At 41.7% G+C, this 22,890-nt stretch overlaps 1 protein-coding gene across 1 annotated transcript in view; it reads left to right on the plus strand.

Annotated features, from left to right (window-relative positions):
- The window catches only part of LOC118964415 (opsin-5-like), a 64,303-nt gene extending 41,625 nt beyond the window's left edge, over positions 1-22,678 (plus strand). The window contains exons 3-4 of the mRNA XM_036975467.1: positions 11,762-12,087; positions 22,280-22,678. Coding sequence (XP_036831362.1) covers positions 11,762-12,087; positions 22,280-22,678 — 725 coding nt within the window. The remainder of the gene's footprint in view (positions 1-11,761; positions 12,088-22,279) is intronic.
- Positions 22,679-22,890: the final 212 nt, after the last annotated feature.

A 22,890-nucleotide genomic window follows, 5' to 3' on the forward strand; every position in this document is an offset into this window, starting at 1 on the left:
GTACTGACTTTGCACCATGGCAGTGAAGCCTGTGGAGCTGTTTATACCGTGTCAGTGTGAAAATTAGGGAAATAGCTAGGGAAGCTGGCAGATCATTAACATTGCATTGCTATACGGACTAATAAAAACTCACATTGCGCTGAAAAAACATCAGAATATCGGTCTTCAATCATTTGGCCGCTGGTTTCATCATTTGATTCAGGTCTAGTGTGATTGACCAATATTCAATATTCAGCTAGTTAACTAGCTAACATTACACAATTGTTGGCTAGCTCTGCTAGCTAATAGTACAATGGTATATCATCAAATGTACTTCTGTTGAAACGGGACAAAAATGTAATTTCAGAATGTGTGTGTGTGTGGGGGGGGGGGGGTCATGTCCCGTCCCCCCTGTCTCCAGTGAAAGTTGCACCCCTGGCTTTGATAATGCATTGAAATCTATAGATTACAGAAGACAATTAGGAGTTTTTATGCGATACAGCAGTCAGGATTTTGTGTTTCAATGGGATTGGGACTGGTTAGGAAAATAGGCTCTAGGACATGGCTCTGTTAACACAGATTTTATGTCTGTGACAGAGATGCCTATCAAATTTGTGACTGTCTGAAGAGACTCCTTGACAGCTCAAAAATGCAAACTTTATTTTATAGGCTACAGTATACTGTAGGGGTTTCCTGTAGGCTTTATTAACTGTATGTTATAGGCTACAGTATACTGTAGGGGTTTCCTGTAGGCTTTATTAACTGTATTTTATAGGTTACAGTATACTGTAGGGGTTTCCTGTAGGCTTTATTAACTGTATTTTATAGGCTACAGTATACTGTAGGAGTTTCCTGTAGGCTTTATTAACTGTATTTTATAGGCTACAGTATACTGTAGGGATTTCCTGTAGGCTTTATTAACTGTATTTTATAGGCTACAGTATACTGTAGGGGTTTCCTGTAGGCTTTATTAACTGTATTTTATAGGCTACAGTATACTGTAGGGGTTTCCTGTAGGCTTTATTAACTGTATTTTATAGGCTACAGTATACTGTAGGGGTTTCCTGTAGGCTTTATTAACTGTATTTTATAGGCTACAGTATACTGTAGGGATTTCCTGTAGCCTTTATTAACTGTATTTTATAGGCTACAGTATACTGTAGGGGTTTCCTGTAGGCTTTATTAACTGTATTTTATAGGCTACAGTATACTGTAGGGGTTTCCTGTAGGCTTTATTAACTGTATTTTATAGGCTACAGTATACTGTAGGGGTTTCCTGTAGGCTTTATTAACTGTATTTTATAGGCTACAGTATACTGTAGGGGTTTCCTGTAGGCTTTATTAACTGTATTTTATAGGCTACAGTATACTGTAGGGGTTTCCTGTAGGCTTTATTAACTGTATTTTATAGGCTACAGTATACTGTAGGGGTTTCCTGTAGGCTTTATTAACTGTATTTTATAGGCTACAGTATACTGTAGGGGTTTCCTGTAGGCTTTATTAACTGTATTTTATAGGCTACAGTATACTGTAGGGGTTTCCTGTAGGCTTTATTAACTGTATTTTATAGGCTACAGTATACTGTAGGGGTTTCCTGTAGGCTTTATTAACTGTATTTTATAGGCTACAGTATACTGTAGGGGTTTCCTGTAGGCTTTATTAACTGTATTTTATAGGCTACAGTATACTGTAGGGGTTTCCTGTAGGCTTTATTAACTTTATTTTATAGGCTACAGTATACTGTAGGGGTTTCCTGTAGGCTTTATTAACTGTATTTTATAGGCTACAGTATACTGTAGGGGTTTCCTGTAGGCTTTATTAACTGTATTTTATAGGCTACAGTATACTGTAGGGGTTTCCTGTAGGCTTTATTAACTGTATTTTATAGGCTACAGTATACTGTAGGGGTTTCCTGTAGGCTTTATTAACTGTATTTTATAGGCTACAGTATACTGTAGGGCAGGGGTGTCAAAGTCAAATGGACGGAGGGCCAAATAAAAAAATCAGCTACAAGACGAGGGCCGGACTGTTCGAATGTTCATTGAAAAAATTTTAAATGACGCATATAGTCTAGTGAACCTAATTGAACCTACTGAAAACCTAACAAATATATTACAATATGATCAGATAAATAAAGCAATATTTTCTTATGGCTCTGTCAGTAATCTTTAATTTTCAACAGACACAAAAGACAAATTTCCTTTATATAAATATCCCCATAACATGAACATTAAATGAAAGAAACCGGTATTCAAGGCACCATCAGTAGACTATATTTTCTATTTTAGCAAAAGTGGGCTAAATTTACTTCAAAGAAAAAACAATAATAGCAATTTTCTATCATCCACTCAACTGAAATATTTTAAAAATATAATTGGATTGAAATACAAAAAAATAAAGTGCAAAAATCTATTAATCAAAAACAACACTTTGTTTAAGGAGAAGTAACATGCAGTGAAAACAAATATTAAATTTTAACTTTTAAACTTGAACTGAGTAAAAACTCTAAATATGTGATTGCACAGTAATGTTCACTTGTTTGAGGTTGAGGGTGATACTTGGTGGTGTCCCATCTTTTCCACAAGTTCATCAATGTTCGGGGTAAGGCTCTGAGCTGAAGAAATCCTCAGAATTGAGTGGAGGTGTTCAGCAGTAAGTCGACTTCTGTGTGATGTTTTGTTCAGGTTCATCAAAGAAAACAGTTGTTCACACAGGTATGTGCTGCCAAACATAGACAACGTTTGAGCAGCCTGGATGCGCAGCTGGGGCATTGTGCCGGGGAGGAAACGGGCGAACTCCGCAGCACCCACTGCCGCATATTTTGCCCTCAGTGCATCATTGCATTGGAGGTCAATCAACTCCATTTGGAGGTTTGGTGGTGAGCTTTCCACGTCAACAGCAAATGGGTTACCGAGCAGTTCCAACCTGCTTTTTTGTGCTTCAAAGTCAGCAAATCGGCGTCGAAAGTCAGCGGCAAGCATACCTATTTTATCAGCCAACTGTGTGCTCGGGAACGCACTGGTAGAGAGCTTCTCTTTCATGGTCTGGCAGCTGGGAAAGTGGCTCAAATTTTCTTTCCGCATCTGCGTCTCCCACAGAGTCAGTTTGGTTTTAAATGCCTTCACTGTACTGTACATATCAGAGATGACACGATCCCGACCCTGCAGCTGCAAGTTTATTGCATTCAGATGACTCGTAATGTCACACAGAAAAGCCATTTCACACAGAAACATTTCGTCTCGGAGTTGTGTTGTGTCTTTCCCTTTGCTGTCCAAGAACAGACAAATCTCCTCACGAAGCTCGAAACATCTTTGAAGCACCTTTCCCTGGCTTAGCCATCGCACCTCTGTGTGATAAGGCAAATCACCATGCTCCGTTTCTAACTCCGTCAGAAATGCCTTGAACTGGCGGTGATTCAAACCTTTGGCTCTGATAAAGTTAACTGTGCGCGTGATGATGCTCATTACATGCTCCATTTTCAAGGCTTTACCGCACAACGCTTCCTGGTGTATGATACAATGATAAGCTGTCAGCTCACCTGTCGCGTTTTCCTCTTGCATCTTTTCCCGTATCTTCGCCACCAGTCCGCTCCTGTGTCCACACATCGCAGGTGCTCCGTCGGTTGTCAAACCCACGAGTTTTTCCCAAGGCAGCTCCATCTCATTTACACATCTTGACACCTCTTCATACAAATCATGCCCCGTAGTTGTGCCATGCATAGGACGTAAAGCCAAAAACTCCTCTGTCACGCTTAGGTTGGAGTCCACTCCGCGGATGAAAATTGACAACTGGGCAATGTCAGAAATGTCGGTGCTCTCATCCACAGCCAAGGAATATGCAATAAAATCTTTTCCCTTTTTCACAAGCTGCTCTTTTAGATTGATGGACAACTGGTCTACTCTCTCGGCAATGGTGTTTCTGCTCAGACTCACATTTAAAAAGAGTTGCCTTTTTTCTGGGCAAACTTCGTCACAAACTTTAATCATGCAGTTTTTGATGAAATCCCCCTCCGTAAATGGCCGGGCTGATTTAGCGATCTCTTCTGCCAAAATAAAACTGGCCTTGACAGCAGCCTGGCCTTGTGATTTGGCTTTTTTGAACAGAGCCTGTCGAGATTTGAGGCCTCGTTTTAATTCCTCTGCCTTTTGTAGCCTTTGTTCCATGTCCATATTCTTGTTTTTGTCCGCGTGTTTCGTTTCATAATGTCGTCTCAGATTATACTCTTTCAGTACCGCCACACTTTCTCCACACAGAAGACACACAGGTTTTCCAGCTACCTTCGTGAACATATACTCCGACTCCCACCTTGTTTGAAACCCCCGGTTCTCAGTATCCACCTTCCGTTTTGCCATTTTTGATGGGTATCTGAAAGTTAATTTTACTGTGATGCTGACGACTGCTGTGCCAATAAATATTGAAATGAAGCAGCCTACTGCTCGGTGCGTCACCTTTGCATTGTGGGAAATGTAGTATTGGTGCGTGTAAAAGATCTGCGGGCTGCCGGCTTGCTGCGGGCCGGTTCTAATAATAAATCAAGATCATCCCAGGGGCCGTAAAAAACCTTCTTGCGGGCCGGATGTGGCCCGCGGGCCTTGACTCTGACATATGTGCTGTAGGGGTTTCCTGTAGGATTTATTAACTTCATTCGGGTCGTATGTGCAGTCGGTCAGTGTCAATTCAGCATGTGCTTTGAATTTATGGTGACTTTGTGTGAAGTACACGTAAATACGCTTGGCTAAAGGCTTCCATGTGACAACCTGTTCGGATAATGTGCTATTTAATTTTCTGCTAATCTGCTGCTGTGCATGTTGTGTTTGAGTTTGAGTTTATTTGATTTTTACAGGGACAGTGCACATGAATCAACGTTTCAGTAAAAGTGCCTGTTTTAGCCAGCCGGCTAATTTTCAACCGCAGTCCCCCGCAAGTTGTTAAAAACAATTACAATATAGACAATAGCAACATAGGACAAGCAAGACATAGCATACAGACAGAGCAACATAGGACAAAAAGCAGCAAGACAAAATTCATAAAAGCAACAAAGTGTTTCCACACCTCACAGATTACAGACAACAGACATGGAAAGCGGCAACACACAGCTAGGGACCATGTTCACAAATTTGATTGACCTTTAGCCATGTCTTCAAGCATTTTGTGAAAGTGTGATATGTGTTGCAGTTATGTGTGTCTGATGGCAGTGTATTCCAGACATGGGAAGCTCTCACAGAGAAAACGGATTTACTAAAGGTGCTTTTCTAAGGGAACTATACAGTCACCTCTCTTGGCAGATCTTGTGGATCTGCTGCCATATGTTTGGGTTTTCTGTTTAACAAAAATACTGAGTGGAGGGGGAGCAAGGCCATTTAGGATCTTGAATACAAGACATGCATCGGTGTATTGCACAAGATTTTCCCAACTCAGGAGCTCATGCTTTCTGAGAATGTAACAGTGATGATGGCTATTGGGCTTCCTATCAAGCACTTTGAGAGCCTGTTTGTAGACAGACTGAATAGGTCTTAATGTTGTACAGCAAGCTTGGGCCCAACTAGTCAAGCAGTATGTTAAGCGGGGGAGTATCATAGATTTGAAGTACAGTTTTGCTACCTCTGTAGTCAAACAATTTTGTATAAATCGGAAATTAGCTAGGTTGAATTTGGTTATTTGAATTACATTTTTCACATGCTTTTTAAAAGAGAGGTTGGAATCAAGTATGATGCCAAGGTACTTAATGTTGTAACTACCCATCCCGGGTTCGGGAGCGACAGAAACATGGCAAACGCTGTTTATAATCAATCCTCAAGGTGTTTTTCAAATATATATTCGATAATATATCCACCGGGACAATTGTCTTTTCAGTAGGACCGAGAGGAAAAATGGCTACCTCTGTATTTTACGCAAGAATCACTCTGAGAGCCATCAGGTGACCACTTACGCAATGTAGTCGCTTACGCTCATTCTTCAACATAAAGGCGTGAAATTACATCAAAATGCTGTAGACACCTTGGGGAATACGTAGAAAAAGGAATCTGGTTCTGTTATAGTGGTTCTGTTATACTCACAGACAATATTTTTACAGTTTTGGAAACTTTAGAGTGTTTTCTATCCTAAGCTGTCAATTATATGCATATTCTAGCATCTTGTCCTGACAAAATAGCCCGTTTACTTTGGGAACGTTATTTTTCCAAAAATGAAAATACTGCCCCCTAGTTACAAGAAGTTAAAATCAGATACCACCTGGAGTTTCTCCCCTGATACATAGACATCTGGTTCAGTAGCATCTGTATCCCTATTTGTGAAGAACATGCAAACAGTTTTTTTCACATTGAGATGCAAACACGAGTCACTGAGCCACTTTGTAACCTGGACCATTAGAGTAGTGAGTTCTTGTGCAGCTTGTTGTTTGCTCTTTCCATGCACATATATCACTGTATCATCTGCATACATTTGAACGTCAGACCCAGTACAGACAGAAGGCAGATCATTAATGTACAGGCTGAACAGGAGGGGCCCCAGTATTGACCCTTGGGGCACGCCCACGTCATAGCTAAGAGTGGGCGACAGCTCATTGCTCACTCTGACACACTGAGTTCTGCCTTCAAGGTATGATTTCATCCATCTCAAGGCATCAGGGGAAAGTTGAACTTGGACAATTTTGTGATGAGAATCTCATGGTTAACAGTATCAAAAGCCTTCCTTCGGTCCAGAAACACAGCCCCAACAACGCCCCCTTTGTCTATCTTGGACTTCACATTTTACAGAAGAAAGCAGTTGGCCGTTTCTGTGGAGTGTTTCGCTCTGAAGCCAAACTGCATGGAGTGTAATGTGAAGGGGTTGTTGTTGAGGTAGGCAATCAGTTGTTCTGCCACACACTTTTCAACAACCTTTGACACCACAGGTAGTATACTAATGGGCCTGTAGTTACTCACGTCAGCAGGGTCGCCTGATTTAAAGATGGCCGTTATTATGGCCGACTTCCATACCCTTGGAAACACCCCGAGACCAATAGATGTGTTGGTGACCTTAGTAATGGGGCCAATGAGTGACTCTTTGTAGTTTTTAAGAAAGGTAGAGTCCAGCCCAAACACATATTTGCCTTTAGAGTTCTTTAGTGATCTAATCACCTTGTTCACCTCTGACTCAGAAACCTCCCTTATGATGAAGACAGGTTGAGCGTCATTCACTAGCACTGAGCCCAAGAAACCAGTGGAGAGGTTCTGTGTCAGTACCCTGACAGTCAATAAAGTAGGGATTGAAGGCTATTGCTATTTTGACTGCATCCTGTGTTAGATTGTTGTTCACCATGATTTCTAGTCTTTTTGCAGTGTTACTATGGTCTTTCCCTGTTAACTTTTTTAGATTCTCCCAGATCAATTTAGAATTTCCCTTTGCTTCACCAATTATGTTAATAAAAAAGTTTGCCTTGGCCTGTCTGATTTCTTTCATCACCTTATTTCTCAACATGGTAAACCTACGTCTGTCATGCTCTAATTTGGATCTTAGGGCTATTTTTAGAGCATAAACTCATTCTTTCATCAATTTCCAGATTTCTCCATTTAGCCAAGGAAGAGTGCTCTTTTGGCCAGGTTTGGATTTGATTTTCCTTAGGAAACCATTGATTGTAGTCTGGATTGTGGATAGAAAAACTTGACTATCAGCCTTCACGTCTGTATAGGACAAGAGATCATTCCAGTTAATTACCTTAATTGCGTTTTCAAAATAGCTTAATTCACTCTTAGGTATTCTCAGTTGATCCGGCTTTCTAACAGTAGAGAGGTTAAACCTGGGTATTTTGTGAAATTACATTAGTGCAACATTGGAGGGCTTGTTTTTTACTTCCCAGGTGTTGTTGTAAAAATGTTGGGAAAAAGTGGAAAAGTATTCCCTGGAGAGTCCTGGGATCCCGGTTACACATGTTAAACCCTATCGGCTACTGTAGTATATGGCTGTCAAGGCTGTTGGGACGCATGGAGAATCACCAGGAAATGTTTGACATTCCCAGTTCTGGACACCCATTTGTCTGTGTCCCGCATACCGAGGAAGAAGGCTATTCATTTGAAACGTTTGTGCATACAGTATGTATTTGCATGACATGAACGGTTTATGAATGATAATCCCCTGTTGCAGATAAAATACTGTATAAGAAAAAAAAACTGGAAATAAATTTACTTCTTAAGGCTCTGTACTGTTTTATACCGGTTTCATATCGTCACCATCTACACACAGCAGGAGGGATGAACACCCATACAATTACAATAATAAGTGATTCTACTTCTATTGTAAAACCCAGCGTTTAACCAGCAGATGAGGTGAGGTTGTGATTAAATCATGGCAGCACGCCTGAAAGTTGTCAGTTGTGTATCAATGGTAGATACATCCGATCTGGCTGATCTTTGCCAGAACACATTAAATATTGAAAAGGCATACTTTATACAACATATTCTCACAGAGGTGTACACACACACACGTGCACACCCACATAAAAAGCTTCTCATGCGCACACACACAGACGTGTACATTCACCATATAAAAACAAGTTGAATGACAGCTACCAATGGACCCTACCCTTCAAACAGAAGGGTTTATGTGCACGTAACTGTTTCATGCCTGTATACATACACAAAGACCAGTTAGTGAAAAAAATATCAGAATTGGGCTGACTGTCTAAAACCAGCCTAACAGTTGCTCTGCCAATTAGGCTACATAACATGAGATCTTCACAGGCACATGTTCTACATCTTTAGATAGATCAGCCATCACATTATTCATTTGTTTATTCATTAATTTATTAATTCTATTCACCATCACATCTATCTCACTATCTAATGTGCTGATTACAGTTCCAAACTGTTGGCTCAGAAATAGGTTTCCGATTCTAATTCTGTGGTAGGGGGTTGTTTCCAAACGCAGCCATGGTGGGCCGGATGGCAGCCGAGCTAGCCACTGGCATCTTGTCAAAACCAATTCATCATCAGTGCTTCTGATGAACATTGTAAAAAGTGGGATGGCACTGTTGTTCATCTGAAGTGCTTTTTCTGATTGGCATGATCCAAAATTATGCTTTGGTTTGTTCAACGTATTCTATAAAATTTGCTTGAAGTCAAATAACGAATTTGTCAGATCAACGTGATTTTTTTTTTTGAACGAAAGCTTTTAAATTCCTTTTAACACCTCATGCACATTTGCTTTGTATAGTGGTGTTTGCAATTTTGTGACTGCAGCCTAACAGAAGAGTTGGAGGAGTGGCCTATTGGGGACTTGGATTTCAGTTTGTTATTTTTGGCCACCCGTGATAGTGAATGTCATTCCAGGTTATGTGTTTTGTTTTTTGTTTTATTTTATGATTATATGTTTACTGCCAGCACTGAATTTTTTATTATCGAAAAGTATTCAGACCCCTTCCCTTTTTCCAAATTTTCTTACGGTACAGCCTTATTCTAAAATGGATTAATCCTCATCAATCTATCTAAAATACCCCATAATGACATATAAGAGTTTTTTTTTTTTTTTTTTTGCAAATGTATTAAAAAAATAAAAACAGAAATGCCTTATTTACACAAGTATTCAGACCCTTTACTATGAGACTGGAAGAAGTTTGGAACCACCAAGACACTTCATAGAGCTGGCCGCCCGGCCAAAATGAGCAATTGGGGAGAAGGGCCTTGGTCAGGGAGGTGACCAAGAACCTGATAGTCACTCTGACAGAGCTCTAGAGTTCCTCTGTGGAGATGGGATAACCTGTGTTATTTCTGTTTTTTATTTGTAATAAATTTGCAAACATTTCTAAAAAACAGATTTTTCTTTGTCATTATGGGGTATTGTGTGTAGACAATTTAAACAATTTAATACATTTTACAATAAAGCTGTAACGTAACAAAAGGTGGAAAAAGTGGTCTGAATACTTTACAAATGCACTGTATCAGCATAAGTACAAAAATGAGTACTCAAAAAAATGAGTACTCAAAAATGAGTCTGGAAAGCTCTATTGATGAGATCGTCACCATTTGGTTACAATATTGTAACCAGTTCATTTGAAAGTCTTATGTAAAGTAAATGTTTGGAGTCAATATTTCATCTTATGGAGCCAACTTAATATTTTTTATTTATTTTACCTTTATTTAACTAGGCAAATCGGTTAAGAACACATTCTTATTTTCAATGACGGCCTAGGAACAGTGGGTTAACTGCCTGTTCAGGGGCAGAACGACAGATTTGTACCTTGTCAGCTCAGGGGTTTAAACTTGCATCCTTCCGGTTACTAGTCCAACACTCTAACCACTAGGCTACCCTGCCGCCCCAATATCTTGATTAACAGGAAATGTATTTAATTGCTTGTAACCCAAATAAATACATTTGGATAGGATAAATCCAAAGTGAAAAATCAACTAACATGAAAAAATGTTTTGAATATTCAGTATATTATTTTTGTATTTATGCTATTCATTTAGGTTTAACCAAACTGGAAAAGTAAATTAAGTGTTGAAAGAATAATAATCAAATATAACTGTTGGCATTTAATCATAAAATATACTGTGTGATTCAATGCCAGCTGTTATATTTGATTACTAACAAACATATTTTAATTGAAAAAAACTACATTGTTGTATTTGGTTTTGACAAATGTGTTGTTTTTTTTTTTTTTTGGGGGGGGGGGGGATTATTTGATGCAAAGAGTATTTTTGTTGCTGTGTGTTAATCTATTCTCAGGATGTTTAGTACAGTGTGTATCCTTATGGAGCTTTACTCTAATGAAGTGAGGGAATAGCCAGAGGTTATCTGCTAACCTCTGGACACATAGCCCAAAGAAACTCAACCTTAAAGGAAAAATCGACCCAAAACTACAAACTCCTATTGTGTACAGTATTAAATAACACTAATATGTGAGAACAATCATTTGTGGTTAACAAAGTTTTCATTTTGTTGTTAATAATAAGATTGGTAGCAAGATTAGGAATTCATTGTGGAAATCTGTTGCAGCTCAAATCGACTTCAAAACCCACAGTGCAATGTTCTCTCTATTGGCTGGTTGGCTAGCTAGCTAGCAAATGTACCTACATACAATAATACCAAAGTTAATATCGGCATATAGCTAGTTAGTTGTAAAATCACCAAAACACACTGCGCTATCAATTTAGTAGTCTACAATCTCACCATGTTCAACCTGCAGATTGATGTGTTTTGCAGTGGAGTCTGACATTCGCAACGGCACCTTGCAATGCAACCTGGATTGAAGAGGCAGACAAATAGAAGAAATGTGGTAGACCCTCTGTTAAATTACACATTTCATGAGGTAGGAATATCGCAAAAATATGATCAATGGCTCATTTGAGAGAAGAAACTCTCCCGCGTTATGACATCGGCCGGTATTAAAATCTGACATGTATGATAGACATTAGTGTAGAGTGTAGTGAGAGCGGCTTTATCGCAATGCTACATCCTACCAGTCAATTTTCTGCATGCTTGAATGGCAATACCTCAGATACACATGCAAACATGACATGACCCAGGGAATTGAAAGAACATCACTCTGAGTTTAACAAAAACAATATAGCATTCAAAATGGGTGAATCTTTCCTTTAAGGATAAGGGAGCCTATCGTTACAGGGCTATAGCTTTCCTCACCTGTACACTCCTCTCCACCTCTAGTACAGGTAGTAAGTTCCAGCATGACACTGTCATGACGGTGATCAATGTTATCTGGCTCGGGTTAAAATTAGTTTTTGTCTAGGATTAGGCTCGGAGTAAGGGTTAGGGCTAGTGTTAGGCTTATACTCTACCTCTCCACCAGGCAACAAGTTCCAGCGTCGGACCATCACCATGGTGATCAGTTTGATCTGGCTGTACTCTGGGCTGTGGGCTGTGTTTCCTCTCTTGGGCTGGGGCGGCTACGGACCGGAGCCCTTCGGAGTGGCCTGCTCCGTGGACTGGGCAAGCTACCAAGACTCCCTGAACCACTCTACCTTCATCATGTCTCTGTCTATCTTCTGTACCTTCATCCCCTGCCTCGTCATCCTCTTCTCCTATTCCGGCATAGCCTGGAAACTCCACAAGGCATACCAGTCCATCCAGAATGGAAACTTCAACTACGGACACATCGAGAGGAAAGTCACTCTGGTGAGTATGCAAGGTTTATCTGTTGACTGTTTATTAACCATTTACCGATGTTTCTTTAGAGCTGGAATCAGCATTTGTTTTTGTTTTGTTGATAAAACGGAGGAGAGGAGCGTTCGGCAGCGTGGTAATAAAAATGTGAAAAATATTTGCTAAATAAATAAGGAAATAGTAACACAATAAAATAATAATGAGGCTATATACAAGGATTAACGGTACCAAGTCAATGTGCAGTGGCACGAGGTAATTGAGGTATTGAGGTAATACAGTATGTACAGGGAGGTACGGGTAAAAGAGACTAGGCAATCAGGATATATAATAAACAGAGTAGCAGCAGCATATAGGGAGAGTGTGAAAGTTTGTGTGTGTGTGTGTGTGTGTGTGTGTGTGTGTGTGTGTGTGTGTGTGTGTGTGTGTGGTACAGTGCATTTGGAAAGTACTTAAACCTCAACTTTTTCTTCATTAAGGTTAAGTTACAGCCTTATTCTAAATTGGATTAAAAAAAGAAAATCCTCAGCAATCTACACACAATACCACATAATGTCCTGCCATCCAGGACCTCTATACCAGGCGGTGTCAGAGGAAGGCCCTAAAAATGGTCAGAGACTCCAGCCACACTTGTCATAGACTGTTCTCTCTGGTGCTGCATGGCAAGCGGTACCGGAGCGCCAAGTATCGGTCCAAGAGGCTTCTGACCAGCTTCTACCCCCAAGCTTTAAGACTCCTGAAAATCTAATCAAATTACTATTTGCATCTAACCCAGACTATTTGCATTGCCACCACCCGCCCCCTATTCTACACTGCTGCTACTCTCTGTGATTATCTATGCATAGTCACTTTAATAACTCTACCTACATGTACATATTACCTCAATTACCTTGACTAACCGGTACCCCCACACATGGACTCTGTACCGGTACCCCCTGTATATGGCCTCGCTATTGTTATTTTACTGCTGCTCTTTAATTATTTATTTTTATTTCTTACCTTTTTTATGTATTTTCTTAAAACTGCATTGTTGGTTAAGGGCTTGTAATTAAGCATTTCACTGTAAAGTCTACACCTGTTGTATTCGGCACATGTGACAATTTGATTTGATTTGATTTGAAATCAAGATTGAACTCTTTGGCCTGAATGCCAAGCGTCACGTCTAGAGGAAACCTGGCACCATCCCTATGGTGACGCATGGTGGTGGGAGCATCATGCTGTGGGGATGTTTTTCAGCGGCAGGGACTGCGAGACTAGCCAGAATCGAGGGAAAGATGAACGGAGCAAAGTACAGAGAGAGCCTAGATGAAAACCTGCTTCAGAGTGCTCAGGACCTCAGACTGGGGCGAAAGTTCACCTTCCAACAGAACAATGACCCTAAGCTCACAGCCAAGCCAATGCAGGAGTGGCTTCGGGACAAGTCTCTGAAGGTCCTTGAGTGGCCCAGCCAGAGTCCAGACTTGAACCCAAATCAAATCAAATCACATTTTATTGGTCACATACACATGGTTAGCAGATGCTAATGCGAGAATTGCAAAATGCTTGTGCTTCAAGTTCTGACAGTGCAGTAATGTCTAACAAGTAATCTAACAATTCCCCAACAACTACCTAATACACACAAATCTAAAGGGGTGAATGAGAATATGTACATATAAGTATATGGATGAGTGATGCCCGAGATGCATAGGCAAGGTGCAATAGATGGTGTAAAATACAGTATATACATGTGATATGAGTAATTTAAGATATGTAAACATGATTAAAGTGGCATTGTTTAAAGTGACTAGTGATCCATTTATTAAAGTGGCCAGTGATTGGGTCTCAATGTAGGCAGCAGCCTCTCTGAGTTAGTGATTGCTGTTTAGTAGTCTGATGGCATTGAGATAGAAGTTGTTTTTCAGTCTATTGGTCCCAGCTTTGATGCATCTGTACTGACCTCGCCTTCTGGAGGATAGTGGTGTAAACAGGCAGTGGCTCAAGTGGTTGATGTCCTTGATGAACTTTTTGGCCTTGCTGTGACATCTGGTGCTGTAGGTGTCATGGAGGGCAGGTAGCTTGCCCCTGGTGATGCGTTGTGCAGATCGCACTACCCTCTGGAGAGTCTAGCGGTTGAGGGCGGTGCAGTTGCCCTACCAGGCTGTGTTACAGCCTGACAGGATGCTCTTGATTGGTCACTTGTAAAAGTTTTTCAGAGTTTTGGGTGACAAGCCAAATTTCTTCAGCCTCATGAGATTGAAGAGGTGCTGTTGCGCCTTCTTCACCACACTGTCTGCGTGGGTGGACCACGCAGACAGACTTTCCACCTTCTCCACTGCTGTCCCTTCAATGTGGATGGGGGGTGCTCCCTCGACTGTTTCCTGAAGGCCCTCACCTCCTCCCTGTTGGCTGTCTCGTCATTGTTGGTAATCAAGCCCACTACTATCTGCCAGATACCAAGCACGCTAAGTGGTTAGCCCTTGTGGCTAGGGCCGCACTTCTATTTTTCTCGGTTTTAGGACCACCAATTACCAGAGTGTTCTACTACCGGCGTCTCTCATTTCACGAAGTGAATAGCGGGCTCGTCCTGTTATCATTACTATCATGCCTCTGAAAAAAAACAAGGATCACATCTCTGCTGGGCAGGTATGTGAACTCTTGGAGAAGCAGAACGTTTTATATAAGGAAATTATCCTTCAGCAGGAAAAGCTTCATACAAATGATCATGGAGTCTACCAACAAACGGCTGGACGACCTGACTAAAGATGTACAAGACATTAAAATAAGCCTACAGTTCACACATAAGGATGTGGATGTATTGAAGACCACACAGGATACGCTTTCCAGAAACTGTTCCTCGATGCAGAATGAAATCACCACGGGTTCAATCAGGACTCACTCACTAGGAAAACTAAAGTACCAAAGGCTGGCCCTAAGGTAATCTATCGAAGGTCCTACAGGGGGTTCAATCAGGACTCACTCACTAGGAAAACTAAAATACCAAAGGCTGGCCCTAAGGTAATCTATCGAAGGTCCTATAGAGGGTTCAATCAGGACTCACTCACTAGGAAAACTAAAGTACCAAAGGCTGGCCCTAAAGTAATCTATCGAAGGTCCTACAGAGGGTTCAATCAGGACTCACTCACTAGGAAAACTAAAGTACCAAAGGCTGGCCCTAAAGTAATCTATCGAAGGTCCTATAGAGGGTTCAATCAGGACTCACTCACTAGGAAAACTAAAGTACCAAAGGCTGGCCCTAAAGTAATCTATCGAAGGTCCTACAGAGGGTTCAATCAGGACTCACTCACTAGGTAAACTAAAGTACCAAAGGCTGGCCCTAAAGTAATCTATCGAAGGTCCTACAGAGGGTTCAATCAGGACTCGTTCGTGGATGAGATTAAGAATGTGCAATGGTTAGAAGTGTGTAGTAAAGGTGATCCTGAAATGTCACTAAGTTTGTTTATGAAATGATTTATCAGTATAGCTGATAAGCATGCCCCTTTGAGAAAATGCAATGTGAGGTCAAACGGTGCCCCATGGATTGATGATGAGCTGAGAAATGTAATGATTCAACGTTATGATGCCAAAAAAGTAGCAGATAAATCTGGCACTTTGTTTGGTAAGCAAAATGATTGTAAATGAATACATCTTGAGACCAAGCTAAACAAAGAAAGGAAGAAGTGATTCTATCAGCACAAAACTGATGAAGCAAAGGGTGATAGGAAAAAGCTGTGGAGAACGTTGAACACTACTATGGGTAGGAATTTGAACATGTCCGCCTTTTTTGTTGAATCGGATGGCATTTTTATTACCAAACCACAATACATCACAAGCTACTTTAATGAATACTTTACAGGCAAAGTGGACAAATTGAGGAATGCTATGATTATAACTGATGGCTCCATGTCATATACACTAAAATATTGTATCATGAAGGAAATGCAAAGCATGTTTGAATTTCACCAAGTAGAAAGGGAAGAGGTAGAAAGGATGCTATTGTCTCTTTTGGATAACAAGTCACCTGGTATAAATCGTCTTGACGCCAAATTGCTTACAGTTAATGCTAACCAAATATCTACCCTAATCTCTCATAGTTTTAATAAGTTTGATGTATGTGGTGTGCCCAGAAGTCTGGAAAGAGTCCAAGGTTATTCCATTACCTAAGGATAAAAAACATTATTTCACTGGTCCTTATAGTCATCCTATAAGCTTGCTGACTGTGTTAAGTAAATTATTGGAAAAATTGTGTCTGTACAAATCAAGGATTATTTCTCATGTAGAGGTCTGATAACAGGTTTCCAGCATGCGTACAAAGAAGGGCATTCTACAAGATGATTGGTTAAAGAGTATGGACGACAGGAAGTTAGTTAGTACAGTGTTGCTAGATTTCAGTGCTGCTTTTGATGCATTTGATCATGAACTCTTACTAGGTAAACTCAAATGTTATGGTTTTAAATCTGCAGCTCTATCCTGGATGGAAAGCTATCTATCCAGGAGAAGGCAAAAAGTGTTCTTTAATGGTAGCTTTTCAAACAGTAAAGATATACACTGTGGTGTTCCTCGAGGAAGTTGCCTAGGCCCACGACTCTAGTCTATCTTTACTAATGATTTACCTTCAGTAATGAACAAAGCAAGAGTGGTCATGTATGCTGATGACTCTACAAAGTATAGCGCAGCATCAGAATGTACTGAGCAGTGAACTAATAAAGGTGTCTGAGTGGGTTGATATGAACAAATTGGTGTTGAGCATTTCTAAAACTAAATGTATTGTATTTGGTTGAAGATATATGCTTGCTGAAGATCCCCAATTGAATTTGTCAATGAATAGAACGCATGTAGAGCAAGTGAAAAAAACGAAACTACTAGGCATCATGTTGGACTCAGCTTTATCATGGTCAGAACACATAGATAATAGTGTTTATTGAGATGGGTGAGGGAATTGCTGTTACAAGAAAGTGTTCAGAGTATGTAATATCTAGCACACTGAATCAGGTGATTCCATCCTTGGTCCTATCACACTTCGAGTACTGTCTGGTTATATGGTTAATCCCTGGTCCTATCACACTTAGAGTACTGTCCAGTTATATGGTCAATCCCTGGTTCTATCACACTTAGAGTACTGTCCAGTTATATGGTCAATCCCTGGTCCTATCACACTTAGAGTACTGTCCAGTTATATGGTCAATCCCTGGTCCTATCACACTTAGAGTACTGTCCAGTTATATGGTCAATCCCTGGTCCTGTCACACTTAGAGTACTGTCTGGTTATATGGTCAATCCCTGGTCCTATCACACTTAGAGTACTGTCTGGTTATATGGTCATCTGCAGCAAAGAAAGATATAAAAAAAGCTCAGAACAGGGCTGGTAGATTATCTGTTCATTGCTCTAACCGTATGAATATTATCCAAATGCACCAGAATCTCTCATGGCTTCACGTTAAAAACAAATTACTATCCAGTCTTCTGATTTTCTTTAGGAATGTTATATTTAAAAAAATTTAAAAAACACAGTATTTTTCAGTCCAGTTAGTACATACTAGCAACACGCATAACCAACAAACCAGACAGGCAAATTCAGGGCAGCTAAGACAACCCAAGCCAAGGACAAATCGCCTTAAATCTACAGTTTTATATAGAGCCATAGCTGAATGGAACTCTTTACAAATCCATATTTCTCAGGCAAAAAGTAAATCCACCTAAATCCATAAAAGAACACCTAATGCGATAGACCATATGACTGGACAGGAAATAGAAAGCATCAACTGAATGTTTAATGTGTTTCCTGCCAGGTATTTTAATTATCTGTATTGTCTACTTGTTGAATGTTTGTGAAGTCTTGATTGTGGTTGTATTTAATGTCTTGTTAATTGGTGTAGGACCCCAGGACGATTAGCTAGCATTACAGCGTTAGCTAATGGGGATCCTAATAAAAATTACAAAATGACAAATTACTACTGTTGTGTCGTCTGCAAACTTGATGATTGAGTTGTAGGCGTTTCATGGCCATGCAGTCGTGGCTGAACAGGGAGTACAGGAGGGGGCTGAGCACACACCCTGGTGGGGCCCCAGTGTTGAGGGTCACTGAAGTGGAGATGTTGTTTTCTACCTTCATCACCTGGGTGCGGCCCGTCAGAAAGTCCAGGACCCAATTGCAGAAGGCGGGGTTGAGTCCCAGGGCCTCCAGCTTGATGATGAGCTTGGAGGGTACTATGGTGTTGAATGCTGAGCTGTAGTTAATGAATAGCATTCTTACATAGGCATACCTTTTGTCCAGATGGGATAGGGCAGTGTGCAGTGTGATGGCAATTGCATCGTCTGTGGACCTGTTGGGTTGGTATACAAAGTGGGTCTAGGGTGGCCCGTAAGGTGGAGGTGATATGATCCTTGACTAGTCTCTCAAAGCACTTCATGATGACAGAAGTGAGTGCTACGGGGCGGAAGTCATTTAGTTCAGTTATCTTTGCCTTCTTGGGTACAGGAACAATGGTAGCCACCTTGAAGCATGGGACAACTGACTGGGATAGGGAGTGATTGAATATGTCCGTAAACACACCAGCCAGCTGGTCTGCGTATAATCTGAGGGCAAGGCTAGGGATGCCGCCTGGGCCTGCAGTCTTGCGAGGGTTAACACGTTATTATGTTTTGCTCACGTCAGCCACGGAGACGTGAGCAAAGTCCTTGTTAGCTGACCTCAATGGTCGCATTGTATTATCCTCAAAGCGGACAAAGAAGGTGTTTAGTTTGTCTGGAAGCGTGACGTTGGTGTCCATGACTTGGCTGTTTTTCATTTTTTAGTCCGTGATCTCCTGTAGACCCTGCCACATACGTCTCTTGTCTGAGCCGTTGAATTGCGACTCCACCTTGTCCTTGTACAGGCAATTTGCTTGTTTGATTGCCTTGCGGAGTTAATAACTACACTCTTTATATTCAGCCATATTCCCAGACCTCTCTCGATGGTTAAATGCGATGGTTTGCACTTTCAATTTTGCGCGAATGCCGCCATCCATCCACGGTTTCTGGTTAGAGTAGGTGTTAATAGTCACAGTGGGTACAATATCTCCAATGCACTTCTTTATAAACTCACTCACTGAGTCAGTGTATAAGTCGATGTTGTTCTATGAGGCTGACCAGAAACATATTCCAGTCGGCGTGATCAAAACAATCTTGAAACTTGGCTTCCGATTGGTCAGAACAGCATTCCTGTTTGAGTTTCTGCCTATAAGACGTAGGAGCAAGATGGCGTCGTGGTCGGATTTGCCGAAGGGAGGGCGGGGGAGGGCTTTGTATGCATCTCGGAAGATAGAGTAGTGTATTACCCTTGGTTGTAGTACAATCAACATGCTGATAGAATTTAGGGAACCTTGTTCTCAAATTTGCTTTGTTAAAATCCCCAGCTACAATAAAGGCAGCCTCATGATATATGGTTTCCAGTTTACATAGAGTCCAGTAAAGTTTCTTGAGGGCTGTCTTGGTGTCTGCTTGAGGGGGAATGTACACAGCTGTGACTATAACTGACGAGAATTCTCTCTATAGGTAAAATGGTCTGCATTTGATTGTATGTAATTCTAGGTCGGGTGAGCAGAAGGACTTGAGTTACGGTATGTTGTTATGATTACACCATGAGTTGTTAATCATGAAGCATTCACCCCCGCCCATCCTTTTCCCAGAGAGGTGTTTATCTCTGTCAGCGCGATGCATGGAGAATCCCAGTGGTTGAACCGATTCTGACAACATATCCCGAGAGAGCCATGTTTCCGTGACAATCTCTGATGTATCTCCGGAAGCCAACCCTTGCTCGAATTTCGTCTACCTTGTTGTCAAGAGACTGGACATTGGCGAGTAGTATACTCGGGAGCAGTGGGCAATGTGCACGTCTACGGAGCCTGACCAGAAGGCCGCTCTGTCTGCCCCTGCTGCGGCTGGTTTCCTCTCCGCTACAGTTCCATCCACTCTGACTCTAGTCTCCAGTTCCACGTCTCATCATCCTGCTACTCTGTCCTGGATTCCCCACTCTACTACTCCCTTGGATTCTCCTCCGGACCTGCTTACCCTGTCCCTCCAATCTCAGCCTCCTCACCTGGTTTCCTGCAACCCACCTGAGCTTCCCCTGGCCTGCACTCCATCTTCCCCTGTGTTTCAATAAATACCTTGGTTACTTCATCCCAGTCTGCTTATGGGTTCCCCTCCGCATAACAGTTCTATCGCACATGCAGTGATGTCCAAACAGGCTGACCATCATATCTACAACAACAGATTGCACTGTTCAGTGAAGATAATGGCCTTGTTATTGTAAAACTGCCTCCCTCCTTACATTTTCTTTTAATTTTGCTAATTTAGCAGACACTCTTACCCAGAGGAACTTACAGTAGTGAGTGCATACATTTTCATACTGGTCCCCCGTGGGAATTGTACCCACAACCCTGACGTTGCAAGCTCCATGTTCTACCAACTGAGCCACACAGGACCACTTCTGTTGCTCCTAGATGTCATTACCAAGCTACATGTGATTTGAGATGGGAATTGTTTCTGTCACCAATGCAAACAATGGCTTATCTCTAGGAAGTGTTTGTTTATGATAAATTGAACCTGTGACATCTGTAGATAGTTTATATTCAGGTCCATAGCTCACACAGTGCTACACAAGCCTCCAAGACAAACACTGTTGTGCAGAGCTGCTTCCAGTGTATAGAACAGTTTACTATTCTTATGGACATCAATGCTAGTTGTCACATTCGTTTGGACATTTACATCCCATTAAAACAAGGTTACTGTTGAAAAAAAACAACAACAAAAAACGTACAATTTCCCATTTAGACTTTTTGTCCCCCTAAAAGATAATGCTTTATAATAAAGCATTCCATGCATCTATATTCACATTTGCGTAGTGGTATACAGTTGAGCAGAGGCGTTTTTAGGATTTCACACATGGGGAAATGTTGTTAGCAAGGTCTGCAAAAGAATAAAAGTGCCTTTTACATCACATTCTACATCATTGACATGATAGCAGACATTAGCGGAATATTTTCTAATACCACACAAATGACCAAAGTAAGGGGCTAATCTGACAGTGACAAACTGAAAGCTATAAAAACGACCTGGTCTTAAATACAAATAATAGCCCAGGCCATTAAAGAGACGCACCGATTGTACAATATTAGGATAAATATATATACTGCATATTATACAGTAGGCTACTAAAACTTTCCAGTGGCAATGATTCACCCAATGATGAAGATCACTGATGATGGCTGGTGCGCTCGTGCCAATAGCTTATCTCAAGATAAGACACTTTGAAAAACAGTGCTGTCTGCTCAGAATCGTTCAAAAGTTGAGAAAAAATTGTTAGCTGCTACAGACAGATTAGTCTTCTCTTTTCAGCAGTAGGCATTTGCTATCCAAACGACATTTTTCTAGTGGTTGTATTTAGAAATTAGAAATCCATCCTTCTATGGATTATGTCTATGACCACAACGCAACAAGCTGTTCTATATTTGGCATTCCTGCTGCCCAAATAGCTTTTCCCTTGTTTGTTTGTTACGAGGAATGAATTATTAACAAAACAAGTCTAATAAATTGTCATCGTTTTGGAAGATAATAACCAGGTAAAACTCTGTTTTACACATATTCCTCTTCGGGTCTTTTAGACATTGGGCTCAAGCAAAGCTCATGAGTGACAGTGACTAAAGTGTGGAAGCCTTTTGTGGATATTTAAGAAATACTTTAGTCCTGTCAAATCCGGCTTCCTCAGGCTTAAGATGTTTGACAAGGCTGTAAACATAGTCTATATAGATTAATGTCTTTCCTTTCCTTCCCTCTCCTTCCCCTCTCTTCTCCTCCTCCTCACCTCCTCCTCTCTTCTCCTCCTCCTCACCTCCTCCTCTCCTTCCCCTCTCTTCTCCTCCTCCTCACCTCCTCCTCTCCTTCCCCTCTTCTCCTCCTCCTCCTCTCCTTCCCCTCTCTTCGCCTCCTCACCTCCTCCTCTCCTCTCCTCCTCCTCACCTCCTCCTCTCCTTCCCCTCTCTTCTCCTCCTCCTCACCTCCTCCTCTCCTTCCCCTCTCCTCTCCTCCTCCTCTCCTCTCATCCTCTCCTCATCCTCTCCTCCTCCTCTCCTTCCCCTCTCCTCTCCTCCTCCTCTCCTCTCATCCTCTCTTCTTCCTCTCCTCCTCCTCGCTTCCTCCTCTCCTCTCCTCCTCTCCTCCCCCTCTCCTCCCCCTCTCCTCTCCTCCCCAGATGGCGGTGTTGATCAGCTCAGGGTTCATCGTGGCTTGGTCTCCCTACGTGGTGCTCAGCTTTTGGTATATGTTCCAGGGGAAGGCCAGTCTGGCCCCGCTGGTCTCCCTGCTGCCCTGCCTGTTCGCTAAGGGCTCCACGGCCTACAACCCTTTTATCTACTACATCTTCAGACGCTCCTTTAGACGCCAGCTCATCCAGCTCCGGGGGCTGATCTGCTGCTCTGCCCAGCCAGACACACCTTCGAGTGGGGAGACGGGAGAGGAGGGCAGACAGACTTTGAGGTCTGACCTACGACAGAGTCTCCCGGAAGAGAAGAGTGGAGCTCCTCTGGTAGGGGAGTTGGGAACTGCGGCGCTGGAGATACAGTCTGAGAATGAGTTGACAAGCTCCTGTTAATACTGTGTGTGTGTGTGTGTGTGTGTGTGTGTGTGTGTGTGTGTGTGTGTGTGTGTGTGTGTGTGTGTGTGTGTGTGTGTGTGTGTGTGTGTGTGTGTGTGTGTGTGTGTGTGTGTGTGTGTGTGTGTGTGTGTGTGTGTGTGTGTGTGTGTGTGTGTGTGCGTGTGTGCGTCTGTTACAGGGTTACAAATTGATGTGGTGTGAGTTGTTCA

This window comes from Oncorhynchus mykiss, chromosome 4 (genome assembly GCF_013265735.2).
Source record: "Oncorhynchus mykiss isolate Arlee chromosome 4, USDA_OmykA_1.1, whole genome shotgun sequence".
Classification (NCBI taxonomy): domain Eukaryota; kingdom Metazoa; phylum Chordata; class Actinopteri; order Salmoniformes; family Salmonidae; genus Oncorhynchus; species Oncorhynchus mykiss.